The following is a 21,715-nucleotide window of genomic DNA, read 5'->3' as shown; positions in this document are numbered from 1 at the left end:
GCTTCATCTGGTGTCAGTTTTGGCAAATTGTTTTTCAAGAATTTGTCCATTTCGTCTAAACTGTTGGATTTATTGGCCTGAAATTGTTCAAAATACACTTTTTACATTTATAGGATCTATATTAATAACCCCATTTTCATTCATGATATTGACAAACTGTGTTTATTTTCTCTCCTAGGCTCCTTCCAACCTCCCTACTTACGTTGGGTTTTTGTTGTTGTTGTTGTTACTTTTTCTAGCTAAGATGGAACCTCATATCACTGATTTTTAGACCCTTTGCCTTTTCTAATATAAGCATTTAAAGCCACAGTGTTTTCCCTAAATTTTGCTTTACTTTCATCCCACAAATTTTGACATAGTCTATTCTCATAATCATTCATTTTGAAATATTTTCTAATTTTTCTTGTCATTTTTTTTCTTTTACCCATGGATTTATTTAGAAGTGTTTTTTTAAATTTCCATATACCTGGGGCTTCCCTTTAAATCTTATTTTTACTGATTTCTAATTTAATTGAGGTCAGGGACATGCTCTTTATGAATTAAACCCTTTTAAATGTATTGAGACTTCTTATATCTCCCGGTGTACAGTATAAGTGAATGCACCATATGGCCTTGAAAAGAAGGAGTATTCTGCTGCAATTGTTGGGTGTAGTGTTCTACAAATATCCATTATATCAAGGTGGTTAATACTGTTTGCATCTCCATATCTTACTGATTTTTTGGTGTCTAGTTATATAAATTGCTGAGAGAGAGGTGTTAAATCTCCAATAATGGGTGTAGAATTGTCTATATTTGTCCCTTTAATTCTGTAAATTTTTGATCCGAATACTTCGAAGCTCCATTATAATCACATGCTCTTTGTGATTTTTATATCATTGAGATAAGTTGACACTCACTGCTCTCATTATGAAATACCCCTCTTTACCTCAATGATACCATTTGTCTTCAAGAACACTTTATTTGATATTAACATAGCCAATCTGATCTTCTCACACTTATTGTTTCCACAGTGGATGTTTTTCTATTACTTTATTATGTCTTTATATTTAAAGTTTGTCTCTTATGGACAGCAAATATACCAGTCTTAGTTTTTGTTTATTCTGAAAATTTCTGCCTGTAAGTTGGATATAGTTGGATAAAGGTCTATTATTTTACAATTTTTTTCTCCTGTTGTCTCTGACTTTTTTGTTCTTCTGTTCCTCCTTTCCTGCCTTCTTTTTGAATGTTTTTTAAAATCTAATTTTAATTTATCACTTGGCTTCACAGCTAGGCATTCTATGTATCTCTTTAGTTTGCTCCAGGGATTAAAATAATATATATATATATAATATATATTTCAAAATTGTATATAGTTCATATATATTCATATATAAATATATGAACTTTGCAAAGTCTAGGGTCAATATTTTATGACATCACCTAAAGTGTATAAATGCTGCAGTCACGTAAGTACATTTATCCCACTCATTCTTTATGTTATAGTTGTCCTATGTACATTAAACACATATTACAAATTCCACAATACAATGCTATACTTTTTGCTTATAATACTGTTAAGCATTTTAAATAAATTAAAAAGAAAAATGTCTGTTTTAAAATATTTATTCACATATTTATCATTTCTGATACTGTTTAGTCCTTCCCAGCAATCCAAGTTTTCACTGGCATAATTTCCCTTCAACCTGAAGAATTTCCTTCAGCTTTCTTACCCTGCAGATCTGCTGGTGTCAAAATCTCTAAGTTATCTTTTATGTGAAAATGTCTTTATCTCACTATTTGCTGTTGAGAAACAATATATGATGGAAGTATGATTTACACAAAGAAGTGAAGGGCATAAGACATGATAAATATGGTGGCATACATAAAAGTAGTTTTCTAATTTATTAACATTTTAAAAGCCAAGAGGCTGCATATATGTGACAGGCCTAGAGCAGCATTATTTGCTGCTAAGATTTCCCTACAGATGCAAGGAAAAAAGTGCCCTGGTGCTTTCTGTCTCTCCGTAGCAGCCTCGACTGAGTGGGAGAAAACAGGAGTAAAACATGGTAATACAAGGAAATTCATGGAGAGAGAAGTTTTGCAACTCACAAATAACCTTGTAAACAGTTAAGAAAAAAAATCTAAAATTTGAGTTTAAAAAAAGAACAGTTACAGATTGAAGTGACTGAAAATTATTTATCATTTCTCCAATGAAGAGTTAGGGTCTATTTCCCCTTCCCATTGAATCTCTCCTGGCCTGTCCCTGCTTTAAACAAAAGATATCTGGAGAAGTGACTCTATGAAAGTTCTGGGACTAGCATTTTGGAAAACAGAGCTTCAACACTGGTCTCACAGAACCCTGGTCTCACGTGACAGGTCTGCCTTGCTTGCTGGAGAGACCATGGGGAGAGGTGATGAGACCACAGGGCAGAGAGCAGACCATTTGAGCACAGCCTCCAGCCATCCCCATCAGAAGACCATACATGCAGACGAAGCTGTGCCGGACTCTCCAGACAGGCCATTTGCTGAACACCATGGAGTGACCACAGTTAAGACCATGTAGAGAAGAATCACAGAGCACAGCTCTGCCCAAATTGATGACTTGTTCAATTGTGAGATACGATAAATAGGGTGTTGTTTGAAGGCACCAAACTTTGGGGTAATTTGTTAGAAAGTAATAGATAACTAAAGCAATAGGTTCCTGTTTAAAGCAAAACTAATGACAATGCAGAGTTTTAACACATGTGAAAATGTATGACAACAATAATAAAAAATGGAAGAAGGCAAATGGAAATATACTGTTGTATTCTAAGGGTATTTATACCCTTAATACCATAATATTCAAGGTAGACTAAAAGTTAAGGATGCATATTAGAATCCCTAAAGCAACCAATAAAACAAATAGTTTTCACTAAAAAGGCAATAGAAGAGATAAAAAGGAATGCTGAAGTATACTTGATAAATTCAAAAGAAGACAGAAAATGAGAAAAAAAAACGTAAAAGAAAATAGATTTGACTAGTGAAAACAAATAGAAAAATTATAAACCTAAAATCAAACTTAACAGTAATTATATGTAGATGGACTAAACAACTGAGCAACAGAGATTGTAAGAAATGGGCAAATAAAAAATAAAAATAAGATTCAACTACATGCTGTTTACAAGAGATGCTCTTTAAATATAATGACATATACAGGTTACAAGAAAACCATGCAAATACTAATCATAAGAAAGCTATATTAATATCAAAGTAGATTTTAAGATAAGGAGTACTAGAATAGATAAATTAGCATTATCATTTCCTAATGATAAATGGGTGAATTCAACAAGAAGACAGGCATCTAACAACAAAGTTTCAAAATACATGAACCAAAAACTGTCAGAAATAAAGGGAAAAATAGACAAATCTACAGTTATCACTGAAGAATTTAACCCTCAAAAAAATCAGTAAGAGTACAGAATATATGAAAAACACTATCAACCAATTCCACCTAATTAATATTTATACAACACCACAACCCAAAATAGCAGACTATACATTTTTTGCAAATGCACATGGAACATTAATCAAGAGAGACTATACTTTGGGCCATAAAACAAGTCTCAGAAGTATCAAATGATAGAAACCTTACAGAGTATATTCTCAGATGACAACATAATTAAATTATAAATCAGTACTTGAAAAATCTCCAAACATGTGGAAATTAAGTTACATGCTTCACTGGTAAAAGAAAAAAAATCACAAGGGATATGAGAAAATATTTTGAACTTAATGATTCATATTTCAGTGAAAATATATCAAAATTTATGAGATGCAGCCAAAGCATTGCTTAGAGAAAAACTTTTATAAAGAGAAATTTTTAGTTTTAAATGCTTATAGAAGAAAAAGTTAAAATCAATTATCTAAGTTTCTACCTAAGAAGACAGATAAAAAGAACAAAGTAGGCCGGGTACGGTGGCTCACGCCCATAATCGCAGCACTTTGGGAGGCCCAGGCAGGAGGATCGCTTGAGGCCAGGACTTTGAGGATACAGTGAGCTATGATCGTGCCATTGCATTCCAGCCTGAGCCACAGAGTGAGACCCTCTTAAAACAGAAATCAATGAAATATAAAATGGGCAAACAACAGAGAGAATCAGTAAAACTGAAAAACCTTTTGCTAGACTAACAGAAAAACCCAAATTATCAATATCAAGAATGAAAGAAGCCATCGCTGCAGATCTAAATACATTAAAATGATAATAAAAGAGTATTACAAAGTTGTTCGATAAATCTGACAACTTAGATTAAATGGACAAATTTCTTGAAAGACATAAATTAACTCAAACTGACATAGGAGAAAATAAAATACTGAGTTCTATAATCATTAAAGAAATTGAGTTTGTAATTTAAACCTTCCCACAGAGAAAATTCGAAGCCTAGATGACTTCATTGTTGAATTCTATCAAATATATTATTCCTACACAAACTCTTTCAGAAAACAGAAGAGAAGACTTTGCATTTCATTTTATGAGGTCAGCATTTCCCTGATACAGAAATTAGACTTTATAAAAACTATAGACCAACAGCCTTCATAACCGCAGATATAAAAATTGTTAACAAAATATTAGCAAATCTAAACCAGCAATAAAGTAAAAGGACAATACATCAGGACAAAGTAGAGTTTAGCATTTTAAAAAATAAATGTAATCACCACATTAGCAGAAAATAGAAAAAAATCATATAATCATCTTAATAGATACAGGAAAAAAACAGACAAAATTTTATATCTATTCATGATAAAAACCTGAATTAGGACTAGAAGGGAATTTTCTTAAGCTGATGAAAGGCATGGACAAAAACCTAGATCTTATATCTTATGTAATGGTAACACTTTCCCTCCAAGATTAGAACAAGGCAAGGATGTCTACTTGGGTCTCTCCTCTGTACAAATGTGTCTCAAGCAAACAAGGACTCAGAGGGAGAGGTCTCTGGGCCAGACACAACTTTGGACCCTCTGAGAACTTCCTGTTCTATCTTCCTTGAATTTTTAAGACTTGCCAGTGCTGGAAAAGCCTTCATCTGTGGGAGAGTATGGCAAAGCTCACTTTCACTTTTTTCCAAGTGAGCAGACACCCTGAAAATTATTAAACCACCATCATGTCAGTCTCATGGGCACGCACAAAAAAGGACGGTATTATTTAGAAAAGTACATACCGTGCACCATAAAAACACGTTTATGCATTTTTAAAAATACAATGAAAGGTATTTCACCAGGAATATAAGAATTAGTTAGCTAATTTTTATTAATCTGTTCTTCTAATGAAAACAGGGGTATTGGAGTTGTTATATAGAAAAAAATTCCTGGCCAGGCACAGTGCTCATAGCTGTAATCATAGTACTCTGGGAGGCTAAGGCAGGAGGATTGATTGAGCTCAGGAGTTTGATACCAGCCTGAGCAAGAGACCAGTCTCTACTAAAAATAGAAAGATTAGCCAGGCGTGGTGGCATACAACTGGAGTCCCAGCTACTCTGGAGGCTAAGGTAGGAGGATCTCTTGGGCCCAAGAGTTTGAGGTTGCAGTGAGCTGTGATGATGCCACTGCACTACAGCAAGGGCGACAGAGAGAGACTTTGTCTCAAAAAAAAAAAAAAAAAAAAAAAATCCCACATGCAAATACTCAAAACCATCAGCCAGAACTATCATTTTCTTAACATTAGCAAACAGCATGTTTCCCTGAGCTGCTTAAAAACAAAATAAAACCCCCTAAAACTATATGTAAAGCAGGGGGAGGAGGAGCAAAAAGGTTAGTCTAGAAGTAACCATTTTCAGGTTCAGGGGCACAAGCAGAAGCAGTAAGAAGAAGGAAAGGCAAAAACCGATTAGAGATGGCTTGTTTACCTTCTGGTATCTTCCAAGCAAATCTAAAGAGGAAGTGGGGGGGGGGGGGGTCCTTGTCACAGCTTTTCTTTTTGGGAAACAAAGATTTCTAGTCCTTCAAATAATGCCGCATCTTTTTAGTGTCCTAGATGAGTGGTTCTTAGATTTTTATTTTCATCAACCATTAAAATTAAAAAAACAAAACTAACACATAACCTTGGGGGACCAACAAGAGATTCCCAACATTAGATCTGGACATGAAAAATAATGAACAGATGTCTCCCAATATCATTCCATTGGAACCATATACTAACATCACCATGATTCTAACAACAAATAAAGTATGGAGAATACAATTTATATCTTGAGATATAAATTCTAGCTTGAAAAATACATATTGCACAGTATTTTTCTCATGTTGCTTCAGATAAGTGAAACCTATGGGACAGCACTGGCCAGGGGGCTCTAACTCTTGACCCGGCCTAGGCAGCAGTCATGTGGGTGAAGCCCTTTTGGGCCAGACTGGCCTATCCACCATCCCACCTCATCAAACCGTAAGGCCCACCATCTTCCCACTCGCCTTCAGCAGATAATTGAGGCCATTCAGCACGGAACTTGCTCAACTCCTCCCCCTGCCCAGCCCCATCAGAAACCTCATCTGCACCCACACTGAGCCTTGACTCCCCCCCTCCCTTTGCAGTGGAAGAGGTGTCTCCCACCTGGTTCTGGACCCCACTGCCTTCTGCCTCCTCAGGGGTGCTAACCCTGCGAACTCCACTAACACCCCTCAGCAGCTGTGGGGGATTAAAATTCTTTGACATTCCTCCCACTGAGAGGTGGGGTCTATGTCCCCTCTCCCTGGGGTCTGGGTGGGCTCTGCCACTGCTTTGACCAACAGCACATGGCAGAAGACACTTCCCGTCTCATGGAACCTTCTCTCCAGGAACCCTAAGCTACCACATAAGAAGTCCAACAACCCTAAAACTACCATCCTGGAGAAGCTTCAGTGCGGTAGTCGGAGCTCAGTTTTCCAACCATCCCTGCAAAGGCTGCAGACATGTGAGGTCTTGGACCCTCCCGACTGTAGCATCCGCCAGCTTGAAGACTACTGAGTGACCTTAGTTAATGTCATGTAGGCAGCGGAATTGTCTGGCTGAGCTCTGCTCAAACTGCTAACCCATAAAATCATGAAACACAATAAAATGGTGGTTGTTTCAAGCCAGTAAATTTTCTTTTCATTTTTTAGGCAGCCACAGATAACCAGAACATGAATATCTTTAATACACTTCTCTCTCCAAGCTGTTTGCTTTTGTAATGTAAACATACACATGCTCAAGTCTGGTCCAGTCTAATCAAAATTTCTCACTTTGCCCTTAGTCCTCTTTTAAATAACTCACACCTTCATCTGCTCCTTCCTTTCACCTATGTTCCCACCTTTCACTTCCCATCTTTCTGCTGTGGTGCTTCCTTCTTCCCTAACCATACCAATCAAATGATTTTTGCCAGATCAGTGACATTTAGGCCTGGCTAGATACAAACAGGCAACGAACGATTAGTTCTTACTGTACTTAATCTCCGCACTACATTGTACTCCTGTGCCCCGTTCCTTTAGGAAATGCCTCTCCCCTGGTCTCCTCTATCCCGCTCCCTCTTGGTAATCTTATCCCCCTAGTAACTCTTTCTCCCTGATTCCCTCCCTGCTGCCTGGACCTTAAATACTGAAATTTTCCTAAGGTTCGCTTCTCCACTCGTCATTTTCCTACATGTTTTCCGCCGTTATTATGCATCCATCCCTACCATCCATTGCTTCAAATAGATGCTGTGCCCTGACACCTCTAAGTCTGTACTTCTAGCCTAGACCTTCTAGAATCAAAGGGCCAACTCCACACTCCATCTAAACCTGGAGGTATTCAAACTCAACAAGGATGAAAACAAAAGCACATTAACCCACACCCCTCACACTGCCGAGCTATCATCCTTCCTTGTCCCCTTGGGAGTTACGCTTCACTCCTCCTTCAGTCACGCTCATACTGCTCCTACCCAGTCAATACATCTAGAATTGGCCTATCCCTCTCTATCCTATTCCTAACACGACAACTCAGGATCTCATCGTTTCTTATTGCAGACTTCTCTGGCCTCCGCATTCAATTCAATCTATTACATCCTGTGACAGTGTTCCTTCTAAGGTTTAAATCTCATCATATCACTCCTTTGCTAAAATCCTTTAGTGGTTCCCCGACGGTCCAGGTTGCAATTCAAATTCCACAGCACGACATACCAGCCTTTATCTACTACCTCTCATCTCTGGCCCCTTCCCACCTGTGTCCTGACAGCCAACCATATGGAAGTGTCCCTGTACTCTTTGATACTTCCAGCGTCTGTACCTATTACTCCTTCCGTATAAAATGTCCTTCCTTGATTTCTAAACCAAATTAATAGCAACTTTTTGTTGAAAGCTCAATTTAGCTATTGCCTTCTCAAAAAACCTTCTCTGTCCCCTTATTCTGTCTCAGATACCTTTCCCAGTTTCCAGTGTCCTTACTCTGTGTTCTCATCATGACATATATTAAAACATAATTTTCTATTTAGTAGCCTTCTTAGAAGTCTGTCTGAACACTAGACTGAGAATGCCTTTAAAGGCAGGGATTTATTTTTTTATTTCAATTCTCCAAACATACTTTGGCACCCAGTGCAGACTCAGAGCTGTTTGTTGAATGAATGACTGAACGAGTGAGTGGCATCTATTTGATTGTCAGATTAACTAGTTTTAGTTAACTAGTTTTAATAATATTACCAAAAAAATTACAAAATTTATGAAAGTAATTTCTCCTTTCAAAGGAATAATGTTTAAAAAGGGCTGTATTAAAATTCACCTTCTCAGTTTTTCCTTGCTTGAATGAAGAAGAGAAATCTGTTTGGTTTTCTCGAACTCTGACAAAGGAGACTTTAATTCAAGCCCATTGTCATTTCTTAGAGATTCAGAGCTAGAAACAAGAGAAAATCATGCTACATTAAAGAGGAAAATTGTCAGGCAATATTAAACAATAAGCATCAATATACCACTCAAAGAGCACTTTTCTAAGTCTCTTGCTTCATATAAAGTGGCAATAAATATCAAAGTATGTTATCTTATACATTTGGTGCAGAATGTTTGTTTCAAAATTTCAAAAGAAGATATTATCAAAATCATCATAAATTCAATGAGCGATCAAAATTCTAAAATATACTATTAAGTAATAATAGATACACGCAGGACTAAAACATCCTGACCCCATTTGTTATATCTATATCAAATTATATGACTGTATCTACCGATCAGAAGGAAAGGTATATTACAGGAAAAAAGCATAAAGGATTAGAAGGCCAAGATACACCCTATCCACCTTGATCAGTAAAGAGAAGCTTCCCTCCATTTCAAAATTGGTCATTTAATGGACATATTCTGGCTCTACTATTTTTCTAGGACTTCCTCAGGCATTTTGATTGATTTTTTAAAAAACTATTAATCTAAAAAACTTGCAAACTAACCCTATTCCTTTTATTCTAAGGGGCGTAACTTGATTTGAAAATTTACTTTTATTTACAGTGGCAGGATTCTGAGGAAAGACAGAAATATTCCAGATGAGTAGAGATCGAAAAGCAGTTGCAAGTAATATAAGAAAACCATGAAACCTTCCAAAACCCTTCCTAACCTCATATCCCAGATAAGGTTTAATTCAGTAAGTCTCTTTAAGGTTAAAATAAGACCAAGAAAGCTGCTGCTATTTCTGCACTACCTAAGTGAGCTCATCTTTGGTTTAACCACACGTACTGGCTGCCAAGTCCCTTCCTTGTTCAAAATAGTAGGTGGCCACATTCTACAGATTCCGGAAGTGACTGACTCAAAATTCTCACCATCATCAGTACCCATGTCCTCAGCATTCTTTGTAGCCCTATGCTCTATTTAAAGCCTCCTTGGAAATCAGCTTAAAGGGAAGAAATCCATGAAAAGTGAGTTTTTATAAGCATACAATGCTGGCATTAGAAGGGTCTGGTCCCCAGTTCAATTGCCTTATATCTAATGCAAGTTTGAATGCCTGTGTCTATGAGACAGACAGACACGGAGAGATACACTAAACCTCGCCTTGTGTACCAGCGAGCTACTCTAAAAGCTACATGAGGTATGTAAAAGAAACTCTAAATCCTTTTTTAGTAGAAGTTTTCAGTAATTGGAGGGATAGGTTCATGACTTCGAGAAAGACAACAGGAAGAAGCTGAGTGATAGGTAGATAACAGGCGAGGCTGCTCTTGTCTGTTGAAATATTGGGGGCTCCCTATAAAATTTTTGCTTGAAGAAAGGAATCCACTGTTTTAGAAAAGTCTGAATACCACTGCCATTTTTTTAATTTTGATTAGTGATAACCCAGACTCTACCTTAACACTGATAAAATTCCCTAGTGATGGGGAACTTAACTACTTCAGCGTGCTTCCCTGTGGGCAGATGAAATTGTTTGTGAAGTGCCTCCTTGTATTGTGTTGAATACTTCTGTACTGTGTGCCCATGGGTGCCAGCTCAGGATTTGGAAATACAGAAAATGCTGCATCTCTCTTCCACAAAATAGCCTCTTCTTTCTTTCACGTCACTCCCAGCACTTGTGCTAGTGTTCCACAATTTAGAGACAAGGTCTCACTCTGTCGCCCAGGCTGGAGTGCAGGGGTGCAATCATAGCTCACTGTAACTTTCAACTCCTGGGCATAAGCGATCCTCCTGCCTCAACCTCCCGAGTAGCTGGGACCACAGGCATGTACCACTATGTTCAGCTAATTTTTAAATTTTGTTTTAAAGACAAGGTCTGGCTATGTTTCCCAGGCTGGTCTCGAACTCCTATACTCAAGGGATTCTCCCACCTCAGCCTCCCAAAGTGTGCTGGGATTACAGGTGTGAACCATCATACCCAGCCTAGAAATATTTTTAATGAAATACACACAGTAAATATTACCATTATGAAAAGGTACAAAAAAACTAACCAGGCAAATAGATCAGTAGAAAAATATTCCAAGGGTTTACTGCAAGAACTCTGCAGGAGCAATCCAGGTTCTTCAAGGCTCATATCATTTTCATTTTTAACTGAAAAATTTAAAAGAGGCACCATGTTAATTCTAAAATTACCCCTGGGGATGATGCCAATCAAACATACAACCCCAATCCTTAAAGCAGTTGTCACCTTTTACTCAATAGATCTTACAGAGCAGTATTTTTAAAATAGAAAGCAATTTATAGATTCCAGCCTGTGAAGTATAAAACCACCTAGGTTAGAAAGCAACAACTAAAATACTATATACTATTTACCCCAAGATACCCTCTTTCAAACAGATTCTAGTAGCTTAGCGACAGGTATGCTGAAAACACATTCAACTGAGTTTATTTGTCAAGCTCCTATTTATAGGTAAATGTCAAGAGACACAAAATATGCATGAGTCTTCAATAGCAGCTGCATCATCAAAATATGGCATCTGAATTATTGTTATTATTTATTTTTTGCAGCTGCTCACCCTCTAAGATGAGACAACTGGACTGGAAGCAGACATGGTCATGACCAGCAGAAGGGGGTGGACAGGTGAGGAGCAGCTGCTCTGTGTCCACCAAGATCCAAATAAGAAGAGGTTGCAAAAGCCCTTGGTCACCATGGCTAGCCATTTCCAGGAAGAACTTTAAAACTGCAGGGGGTGGGAGCCACTGGAATGTTATAAAACAGATTCACTCATCTGAATATTAAAAAAGAACATAAAAAAAAGGAGGGGTGTATTGAATCCTGTGTCATCGGGAATCTGAGCTCACACAGGATAATCCTGAAAGTATCCTTTAGGCTCATTTTAAGAAAAATAGTATCTTAATTTTTTAAAAAATGTTTTTCCAGCTTGACTGAGGTATAAAATGTGTCTATTTAAGTGTACAACTTGAGTTGATATACATACCCATTGTGAAATAATCACTACAATCAAGTTAATAACACATTTATCACCTCACATAGTTACCACTTTTTTTGTGGTAAGAACACTTATCATCCACCCTCTTAGCAAATTTCAAGTACACAAAACAGTATTAATCATAGTCACACTATCGTATATTAGAGCTCCAGAATTTATTCATCTTACACAATTGAAACTCGGTACCCTGTGGCCAACATCTCCCCATTTAAGATCTAGATTTTATTAGATTATTAAGTATGGAATGTATGATTTCCTTACATACTAAGTTTGACAGTTGATATGTCTGACATTTCACTTTGACACTTATTTTTTTTTTATTGTGAAGGTACATCCTCATTCTTTCAAATGCATGTTTTAGCTTGTGATTATCTTTCAATTTTTCTTTTCAGAGCAACTTTTGTGAAACCATGGATAAGTAAACAATTCGTGTTATTTTTGAATATGAGTTCTTACATGGAACCAATGCAGTGCAAACAGCTCGAAATATCAATGAAATGCTTGGGTAGGATGTGGCTAATGAACGCACAGTACATGGATGGTTTGAGAAGTTCCGTTCTGGTGATTTTAATCTTGAAAATGAGCCACATGGGTGACCTGAGACCAAGGTGGATAATGATGAGCTGAAAGCTGTAGTGGAAGTGAATCCATCTCAACCTATGTGTGAACTAGCAACAAAGTTTGATGTTACCGTTCCAATGATATTGGACCATGTGAAACAAATGGGCAAGGTAAAGAAGCTGAATAGATGGGTACTGCATGAATTAAATGAGCATCAGAAGAGAAATCGTCTTGAAGCTTGCCTTTCTTTGCTGTCACAACATAAAGGTGAACCATTTCTATCCCGTATTGTTACATGTGATGAAAAATGGATTTTTTCTGACAATCACAAGCATTTGGCACAATGGCTGGATCAAGATGAAGCACTGAAACACAGTCCAAAACTGAATATTCATCAAAAATGCTAATGGTGTCTGTTTGGTGGTCCAGCACTGGTATTGTCCACTATAGCTTCATGAAACCTGGTCAATCCATTACAGCAGATGTCTACTGCAACCAGTTGGATGAAATGAAGAGAGTGGTTGCAATTAAGCAGCCAAGATTGATCAACAGAGACAGGCCAATCCTCTTGCAAGACAATGCTCAACCACGTCAGACAAACAACGCTGCTCAGACTACAGAGGCTGGATTTAAACACTCTCTGTCATCCACCGTATTCACCAGACCTTGCACCAACTGACTATCACTTCTTCCAGGCTTTGGACCACTTCTTGCAAGGAAAAATATTCAATTCTCAACAAGCTGTGGAAAATGCCTTTCTTTTTTTTTTTTTTTTTTTTTTTTGAGACAGAGTCTCACTCTGTTGCCCGGGCAAGAGTGAGTGCCGTGGCGTCAGCCTAGCTCACAGCAACCTCAAACTCCCAGGCTCTAGTGATCCTACAGCCTCAGGTTCCTAAGTAGCTGGGACTACAGGCATGCGCCACCATGCCCGGCTAATTTTTTCTATATATATTTTCAGTTGGCCAGATAATTTCTTTCTATTTTTAGGAGAGACGGGGGTCTCGCTCTTGTTCAGGCTGGTCTCGAACTCCTGACCTCGAGACATCCACCCGCCTTGGCCTCCCAGAGTGCTAGGATTACAGGCGTGAGCCACCGCGCCCGGCCGAAAACGCCTTTCTTGATTTCATCACTGCTTGCTCTCCAGGCTTCTTTGCTGCTGGCATAAACAAGCTACCATTAAGACGGCAAAACTGTGTTGACAGTTTAGGTACATACGTTGATTAATTGTACTGCTTGTTTGAGATATAGTAAACTAAACTTTTGATTTGAAATCGGACATTTCATACTTGATGACCTAATACCATATTTCCTAGCTTAGTATCCCAGGCCTAGAAAGACCAAAAGTAGTCACTGACCAATAATGATTCCAATAAAATGTAATTTCAGAAATTGGAGCCTGTCCTCTTACGAGCCAAATTAAAGCTAATTTAATTAAGTGTTCAGATGCTAGTGATATGCATAATGCAACAGGTTAAGAGTTTAGAAATGTGAGGTCTAATTGAAGCATTGACACTAATTTTCTGTGACAAAAACAGAAAGGACAACCACCTTATTAACTTAAAGAAGCAAAAGAATTTACATGCAAGTGTTTTGTAAAGCAGAAAGTACTATACAATTCAAGGTCCATGCCCTTGGCTTTTAGATAATCATACAATGACACAGCATGATTAATTCCATTTTAATGACAAAGAAATTATGGTAGCTAGACTACCCTCCTCCCCTCAAAAAATAGTAACACAATCCTGCTACCAAAGAAAATAAATACACAACCTTATGCCCACCATGACACTGTATTTGCCCTTGTGTAACACATTTAAACCTCTGAAGATGTTAATTTTTTTAGTTACAAGTAAAGAACATATATTTCTCTTTTTATTTAAATTTATTTTCTTCAGACTATAATTAAGAAAGATTACATGTTCTTTACAGCACATAGCAAACAGTTAATCCTCAGTAGATAAAAAGTATAAGTGGAAAAGCAATTTAAAAATGTACACAGTTTTCACAGAATTTTAATTAGAATTTTCAAATATTTGGAAATTTAGTTTTTACTCACCAGTATTTGACAAATATGTTTTCCAGTATGTTACCACAATGTTCATTTTTTCCATTGTCAGTGGTTCTATTAAAGTAATATCAGCTCCATGCCCTGAAATACAACCTAAGAATCTTTGTATTAAATACTGACCTCATGATTTCTAGTTGGAGAAAAAACAAATACTATATCCAACAGGCACATACCTTTGAAATTTTCAGGGATTATAAAAACAAACAGCAAATGTGTGTTTTTCTTCTTGCCAAATCTGAGAAGGAAAAAAAAAAAAATGTTAAAATGAAGGAAAATCCTCATTCAAAAAATTAGAATTCAAGAATTTAGTTTAGAAGGCACTAAACTACAGTGCTTTTCTTTATTTCTTTAGAATTTAAAATGGTATCATTAATATGAAAATTTAGTAAAAGTAGCACTTCAAATCAGTGAGGAAAAAGATGTACCACTTTTTATTAAAAAAAAAATAAAAAAGCCGGCCGGGCGCAGTGGCTCACGCCTGTAATCCTAGCACTCTGGGAGGCCGAGGCGGGTGGATCGCTCGAGGTCAGGAATTCGAGACCAGCCTGAGCAAGAGTGAGACCCCCTCTCTACTAAAAATAGAAAGAAATTATATGGACAACTAAAATATATATATACAAAAAATTAGCCGGGCATGGTGGCGCATGCCTGTAGTCCCAGCTACTCGGGAGGCTGAGGCAGTAGGATTGCTTAAGCCCAGGAGTTTGAGGTTGCTGTGAGCTAGGCTGACGCCACGGCACTCACTCTAGCCCGGGCAACAGAGTGAGACTCTGTCTCAAAAAAAAAAATAAATAAAAAATAAAAAAGCCTAAACCTTATCCAAATTTTTCATCTAATTATCAGTTTACAAGAAATTTGGGGAAAACAGAACATTTTAAAGAACACTATAGAAAAGAAATCAGCATATTCTAGAACATGGGAAATTCTATAAGACAAACGACTTCTTTTAAAATATATATATAATTTAAAAGACAAAAAGAAAAAAAAAGATAGAAGGGAAAGTTGAATCCTGATTTGCATTAACTCAGAAATAAAAGAAAAAAAACATAGGCTAAGCAGGAAAATTTGAATACTGGATATTTGATTATATTAAGGAATTGTTATTAATTTTCAGGTATTATATTGGTATCATGATTATTTTTTAAAGAGTCCTTATCTTGGACAGGCACCTATTAAAGTTTTTATGGATGAAATGAAATGGTGTCTTAGATTTGCTTTACAATGATCCACCAGGGCTGGGAGGGCAGAGACGAAACAAGGGCCAGATGTTGGTAGCTGATGAAAGTGCATTATGGGTACCTGGAAGTTCATTATACTCTCTACCTTCATATGCTTAAAATTTTTCAAAATAAAACTTTTATTTAAAAAAAATTGTGGCATTACAGTTAACTAAGCTCAGGAGTACAGTAAGTCAGAATTTCTAATAATCTGATGGATACTAAGCCTTGGCATTAGGCAAAATGAAATGTTTTCCAAGGAGAATATGACTGTGAACCAGACTTTAAAGAGAACGGTTAAAACTACCAGAAAAACAAATATTCTTAGATACTAGGAACATCATTATTAGTATGTGGTTATATATGATTATTATTTATTCATTAAAACAAGAACCCCTACTACATAATACTGTTAGTTTATCTTATATATGCATTTGAAAGTAAGGATATACTATTCTATATTTTAAACTAATTATATATAATTTATACATCTGAGTCACGTATACAGAGAGCCTACTATGTGCCAGACTATGTGCTAGGCTCTGTGTGAGGCTGCAGGGGTATCACGGTGAACAGATGGACAAGGTCCCTGGGGAGGAAAGACATTAAATGAACATGTGGCCGGTATGTGTCCAGTGCTGTGAAGGAAAGCCACAGACAGGGCCAACAGGAGCACGTGCCTCCGCAGGGAGGCTTCCAGCAGACTGGCCTCTGCGGCCAGCAAGGGGTTAGTCACCTGAAGGGCTGCAAAGAGGGGGAGGGCAGAAAGCAGACATGCAGCAAGGAACATTCTGGGCCAAGGGAACAGCACATACACAAGCCCTGCGGTAGCAGAGAACAAGGTGAGTTTGAGGAAGTGCAAGATGTCCACGGTGGCTCTAGCACAGAGCCTCTGAGAGAGAAAAGCATGAGATGAGACCAGAGAGGTAGGGAGGCCTTTTAGGCCAAAGGAAAGAGTTGGAATTGAATTAAAATGGATACCAGGAAGCTATCAAGCTTGGGAGGAACATGATTATAGTTGCATTTGAGAAAGACCATTCTGCCGCCTATGGATTGAGGAGACTATATGGCAGTTATTCAGGAAACAGCTGATGGTAGAGAAAGCAGGCATACCTGAGAATCTTCTCTAAAAATAAAGAATTCAGAATCTTTACTAAGTTAATTACTTCAGACTAGTAGGATTATTACTAAAATGTGACATTCACCCAATTGAGGTCTATTCAGGTTTGGTTCTGTCCTAGGAATTTTGAGTTTGGGCTGGAAGAGAAGAAAGGGAAGAATATACAGTTTCTATGAGTTAATGCAAAGCTCCGGCAGAAATATAGACATGTGGGAGCGAGGGCCAGCTGAATGTGGAGGCAAGGATGGCGTATCAGTACACTGGTGTGGTGGGGCGTGGTGGCACAGTGGGAATGATCGGAATGACGTCTGCCATGATGTAAGCATTTCTCATATACATATATATACATATGTATATATACTTTTTTTTTCTTAGAGACAGGGTCTTACCCTGTTACCCAGGCTGGAGTGCAGTGGCATAATCATACTCACTGCAGCCTCGAACTCCTGGGATCCAGCGATCCTGCTGCCTCAGCTTCCCAAGTAGTCACCATACCCATCTAATTTTTTTATTTTTTGTAGAGATGGGGTCTTATTGTGTTGCTCAGGCTGGTCTTGAACTCCTGGCCTTAAGTGATCCTCTGGTGAAGGCCTCCCAAAGTGCTGGATTATAGGTGTGAGCTACAGCACCTGGCCTTCAAGTATGTGTATGTATGTACCTGTGTGTGTGTGTGTGTGTGTGTGTGTGTATATATATATATATATATGTATTTTTTTTTTTTTTTTTTTTTTAAGACAGAGTCTTGCTCTATTGCCTGGGCTAGAGTGCCGTGGCATCATCATAGCTCACTGCAACCTCCAACTCCTGGGCTCAAACGATCCTCCTGCCTCACCTTCCTGAGTAGCTGGGACTACAGGCGCATACCACCACGCCCGGCTAATTTTTCCTAATTTTAGTAAAGACGGGTCTCCTCTTGCTCGGGCTGGTTTTGAACTCCTGACCTCAAGGGATTCTCCCACCTCGGCCTGCCAGAGTGCTGGGATTACAGGTGTGAGACACTGCACCCGGCCCATACATACTTTTTAAGTGACGAGAAAGTGTGGAATATAACGGAGATATGGAAAACAGGATGAGGAAAGACAGGTGGAAGGTGAAAATGGACTGAATAGATAGGACCACTGAAAGAAAATTATTGGGTGGCTTAGTCTAACTGTTAAAAAGTACTTTACAGATTTATAAAAAAGTAAATTCTCTTAAGTTAAAGTACTCTAGAATTAAAGGAGACGAAAAGGTACTTTTAGAAATCATCTTATGTCCATTTTTGAAAAATTATACAAATTGATTTCACAGACACTAAAGTATATTAGATTTGGATATATGGATTTATATGCCCTGATGACTTCCAAATGTCAAGCTTTACAGCAGACAGAGTTGGAATTCTTGGACTTTTGTCACTGGAACAGAATCAATTACCAATACACACCCCCTGCTGCATAGGGACTCTAGGATCGATATAGTTCCCAGAATCCAGCACTCTGGTCTTAAGCTTCGCCGCTCATTCACATTCTCTACAAATCAATATGCTAAAAGAGTTTGTAGTTTCCAGGATCAACAAGAAAATGTTTGCTTTCTAATGAATGAATGTTCCTTGAAACAAAACTAAGCAACGCAAAAATAAAACAAAAGTCTCTTTTTCCCACCCCAACTGATACCACTTCATCTTCCATATGCCAAAATCAAACTGCAGGTTCTCAGATCCTCTCAACTAAAGTCTCTTGTCTTTTAAACTTCTGCAATTCATTTGGGGAGAATTCTTTTCTCTTCTTCTTTCACAGATTATACTGTTTAAATGTCATGATATTTCCTAAGACTATACCTCAAATATGAGATTGGACACCGATACTCTACGTTCCATTCCTATGCCTCCTTCCCTTCAATGCTCTATGGAACTGGAGCCAGCCATCAGCTCAGACTGCAGCAGTGCCCACCCTCACCCTCTGTCTTGCCCCTACCCCTAGTTCTGGTCTCTGGTAGCTGAAAAATCCAAAAGATCACATAAATGTGCTTTGAGCCAAGTTGTACACTCTGACAATCTGCTTACCAAAGGGTCTCAGGAAAGTCCTGCCCTCTGAAAGCTATCATCTAACATGGCCAAAGGGGTCTTATAATTTCTATGAAGCCAGGAGAAACTTCTAATCCTACTTCCTGTAGAGCCATAAGGACTTCAGGAACAAAAGCCAGTGTCATCTTTGGGTTGTGGCCTTTTGAGTACAGTTATCCATTATTCTGTTCATGGGCTTAATGCAGCCAAACTAACCTGGCATGGCCTCTTTGGGACTTGTAACAAATAATGTTCTTTGTTAATTACTTAATTAATTAAAATATCCTCTTTCAGTAAGAAAATCAAGACTTTTACTTATAAATAAAGAAATATTGAGTTCACGTACTATTTATAGCGCACCTGCAGTAAAATGTAATAATACCCTGATGGTTTATTCTGGACAACAGTGAAGGCTGGCATGCCCTGCTCCCGCTTTGCTGCTGCACAGAAGAGTTCCTGTTGCAACATTCACCATGTTAGGTGCGAGAAATTACAAAGATCTAGAATCTTCCTCAGTTCCTATTCACACCCACCACCAATTTCCAGGAGAAAGTTTTTAGTAAAACTATTTAGATGTTTTGTTGTTGTTGTATTTATCGTCAAATATTCAGAGGACTAAGTCATGCAAACCAATAATAGTAAGATTTACTGAGTTACATTATCAAGTCAAGGATGTTTTGGGAAACACAAAAGAACAACGTGTTAGATCTCTGTGGCTCACAAGATTGAGTTTTCTTAGTGAAGTGATAAGTTAATTGATGAAACTACATGGGGAAAAATGAAATCAGATCTAAACTTGATTTGTAGACTAAGCAGATGGAAACACATCATGCATTCCTTGCCCATTGCTAAACTGCTCTGAGCTCATGAGAATCATGAAATTTTGAGAACTGCAGAGAACTTGAGAACTGAGAACTTGAGAACTTTGAGAACTGCAAATTTTGAGAACTCCATTTCATGGAAAGGAAAATCAGAACTCCATATATTGGATCCATATATTGTTGATGAGTTTGAAACATATTTCAACTTTCCCTACCTGCCTTCGGAAGATAAAGTGTCAGGACGTGTCTGAATGATCAAGCATCTGCCCTTTGAGTGTGGCTCAATTTTGAGAACTGACATAAGCTAAGAGTGAAATATCGCTGGAATTCTGGAGCCAAGCAAATGAATCCTAAGATTATCTTAAAATATTTTACCACTGGGTAAGTTTGAGTTCATCTGCTCAATAAAAATATATTCTTTCAATACATTCATGAAATGAAAACTAATTAGGGAGAACTATCAAGAACACTAACCTATAACTGAGAAGTGCCATAATTCCTGAGAATGTCAGTCTGTAAAGTACCAATATTTTATAAATGATTAAAGTTGATCAACGGTTAGTACCAAGCTTAAGACATAGTTCTGTAAGAATAAATTTAAGAATCTTTTAAGGAGGCTGCTTTCATTTTATTCTAAAATCTAATATTACAGCTAATAGGCTAAAGTTCATTCTTATTTTCAATGATGCCTTACAGACCTACATATTTGTGATCAGGCACTTTAATACTGAAAATAAATACAGATACTTTCATTCTACGGTAAATCCCTCATTCACTGGCAGTCGACACAAAGCTCCCAGAGAGAGAAGGGTTAGGTAAGTAGTTGTACATTTTCCTAAACCTATCCAGATTTTGAGATATTACAAAAATACAACAAAGATCTAAGGGGAAAAATCTAAAATACAGCAGACGAAAAGCTCAACCAGACTTTGCATTTTGGTTTGGTCATTAAATGTTAGCCAACACTCAAAGGATACCGTGCTTTAGGAAAGATGACAGTTTAAATGCCTTATAAATGGGGCATAACATGTAGAGGACTTATTACCCTAAGAAAAACTACAGGTGAAAACTATAAATGTCTTGCATAAGGATTTAAATAACTCATTAATCATAAACTCATAACAGTGCTGAGGGCAGGAAAGGGAATTTCAGAAACGTTCCTAGCCTCTGAAGCCAGCATCACGAAGCAAAGCTTCCACAAAAAAAACTCTGTCCCTTTTTCAGAGAGGAACACAAAAGCTAGAACTCAGTGTCTGCCCCAGAATGGCATTTCTCCCACTCATCCATACCACACTCACTCACGACTCCAGCAAGGAAGCTAATACCTGCTGTTTGTCAAGACACATGCTGGATATTGGAATAGTGCAACAAGAGACAAACAAGAAAAACAAATCCAGGTGTACTCTACAAATTACCCTTTTTTTCCTTTTCAAACAAATGCTTTTAAAGGAAAATAATAGAACCACCATCTGCATATCTGTACACTTAGTACCTTCATCTACCTTCTTTTCTCTGCTCAGAAGTCTTAAGCTCTGTTATTCGGAGCAATAAAAGCTGCAGTGAGGAAAATCCACACAAGTAACAGGAAATTCTCTCCTTTAACCTCCTAGGTTTTAATAACTGCAACTAAACATAAAGCTGGTTCTTAAACGGAACTTTATTCTTATCCTGGTCAAACTTTAGCTTTGATAATGAGCAAGTACAAAGCTTTACTCCATTCAGAGAGGCACAGCCAGGATCCTACTCTTGGAATAAAGAAAGAGACCAGCTGTACTGATCTGTCCAATGTTCCCCCAAAAGCATGTCTACGTTTGTTTACACTGAGCTTGGCCTATACTGAACCCCGGAGGTGAAAAAGAGGTTCAATACAAAAGTCAAGTAATTACACACTTCTAGAAAGCGCATGAAGGGGAGAGTAAAGAGTTCGAGTCTGAGTTTTGTACAAACACGCCATGTGGTCTCAGGCAAGTCACTTCAGCCCCAGGTTTCTCATGTGTCAAGTAAGGAAGATGAAACCCTGTTCCACCAGTCTCATACAGCTATTGTAAAAATTTAAAAATATGATATAAATGAAAACTTACGA

General features: G+C 37.7%; 1 protein-coding gene across 1 annotated transcript in view; it reads right to left on the bottom strand.

The window, feature by feature from the left end:
• Positions 1 to 21,715, bottom strand: part of SOHLH2 (spermatogenesis and oogenesis specific basic helix-loop-helix 2) — a 46,143-nt gene that overhangs the window by 10,400 nt on the left and 14,028 nt on the right. Inside the window, exons 4-7 of the mRNA XM_069466954.1 lie at positions 14,607 to 14,668; positions 14,422 to 14,526; positions 10,845 to 10,944; positions 8,711 to 8,821 (exon numbers count right to left, since the gene is read on the bottom strand). Coding sequence (XP_069323055.1) covers positions 8,711 to 8,821; positions 10,845 to 10,944; positions 14,422 to 14,526; positions 14,607 to 14,668 — 378 coding nt within the window. The remainder of the gene's footprint in view (positions 1 to 8,710; positions 8,822 to 10,844; positions 10,945 to 14,421; positions 14,527 to 14,606; positions 14,669 to 21,715) is intronic.

This window comes from Eulemur rufifrons, chromosome 4 (genome assembly GCF_041146395.1).
Source record: "Eulemur rufifrons isolate Redbay chromosome 4, OSU_ERuf_1, whole genome shotgun sequence".
In the NCBI taxonomy this organism is placed as follows: Eukaryota; Metazoa; Chordata; class Mammalia; order Primates; family Lemuridae; genus Eulemur; species Eulemur rufifrons.
The sequence above is the reverse complement of the archived record's forward strand: the minus strand, read 5'-3'. Positions and strand labels throughout refer to the sequence as shown.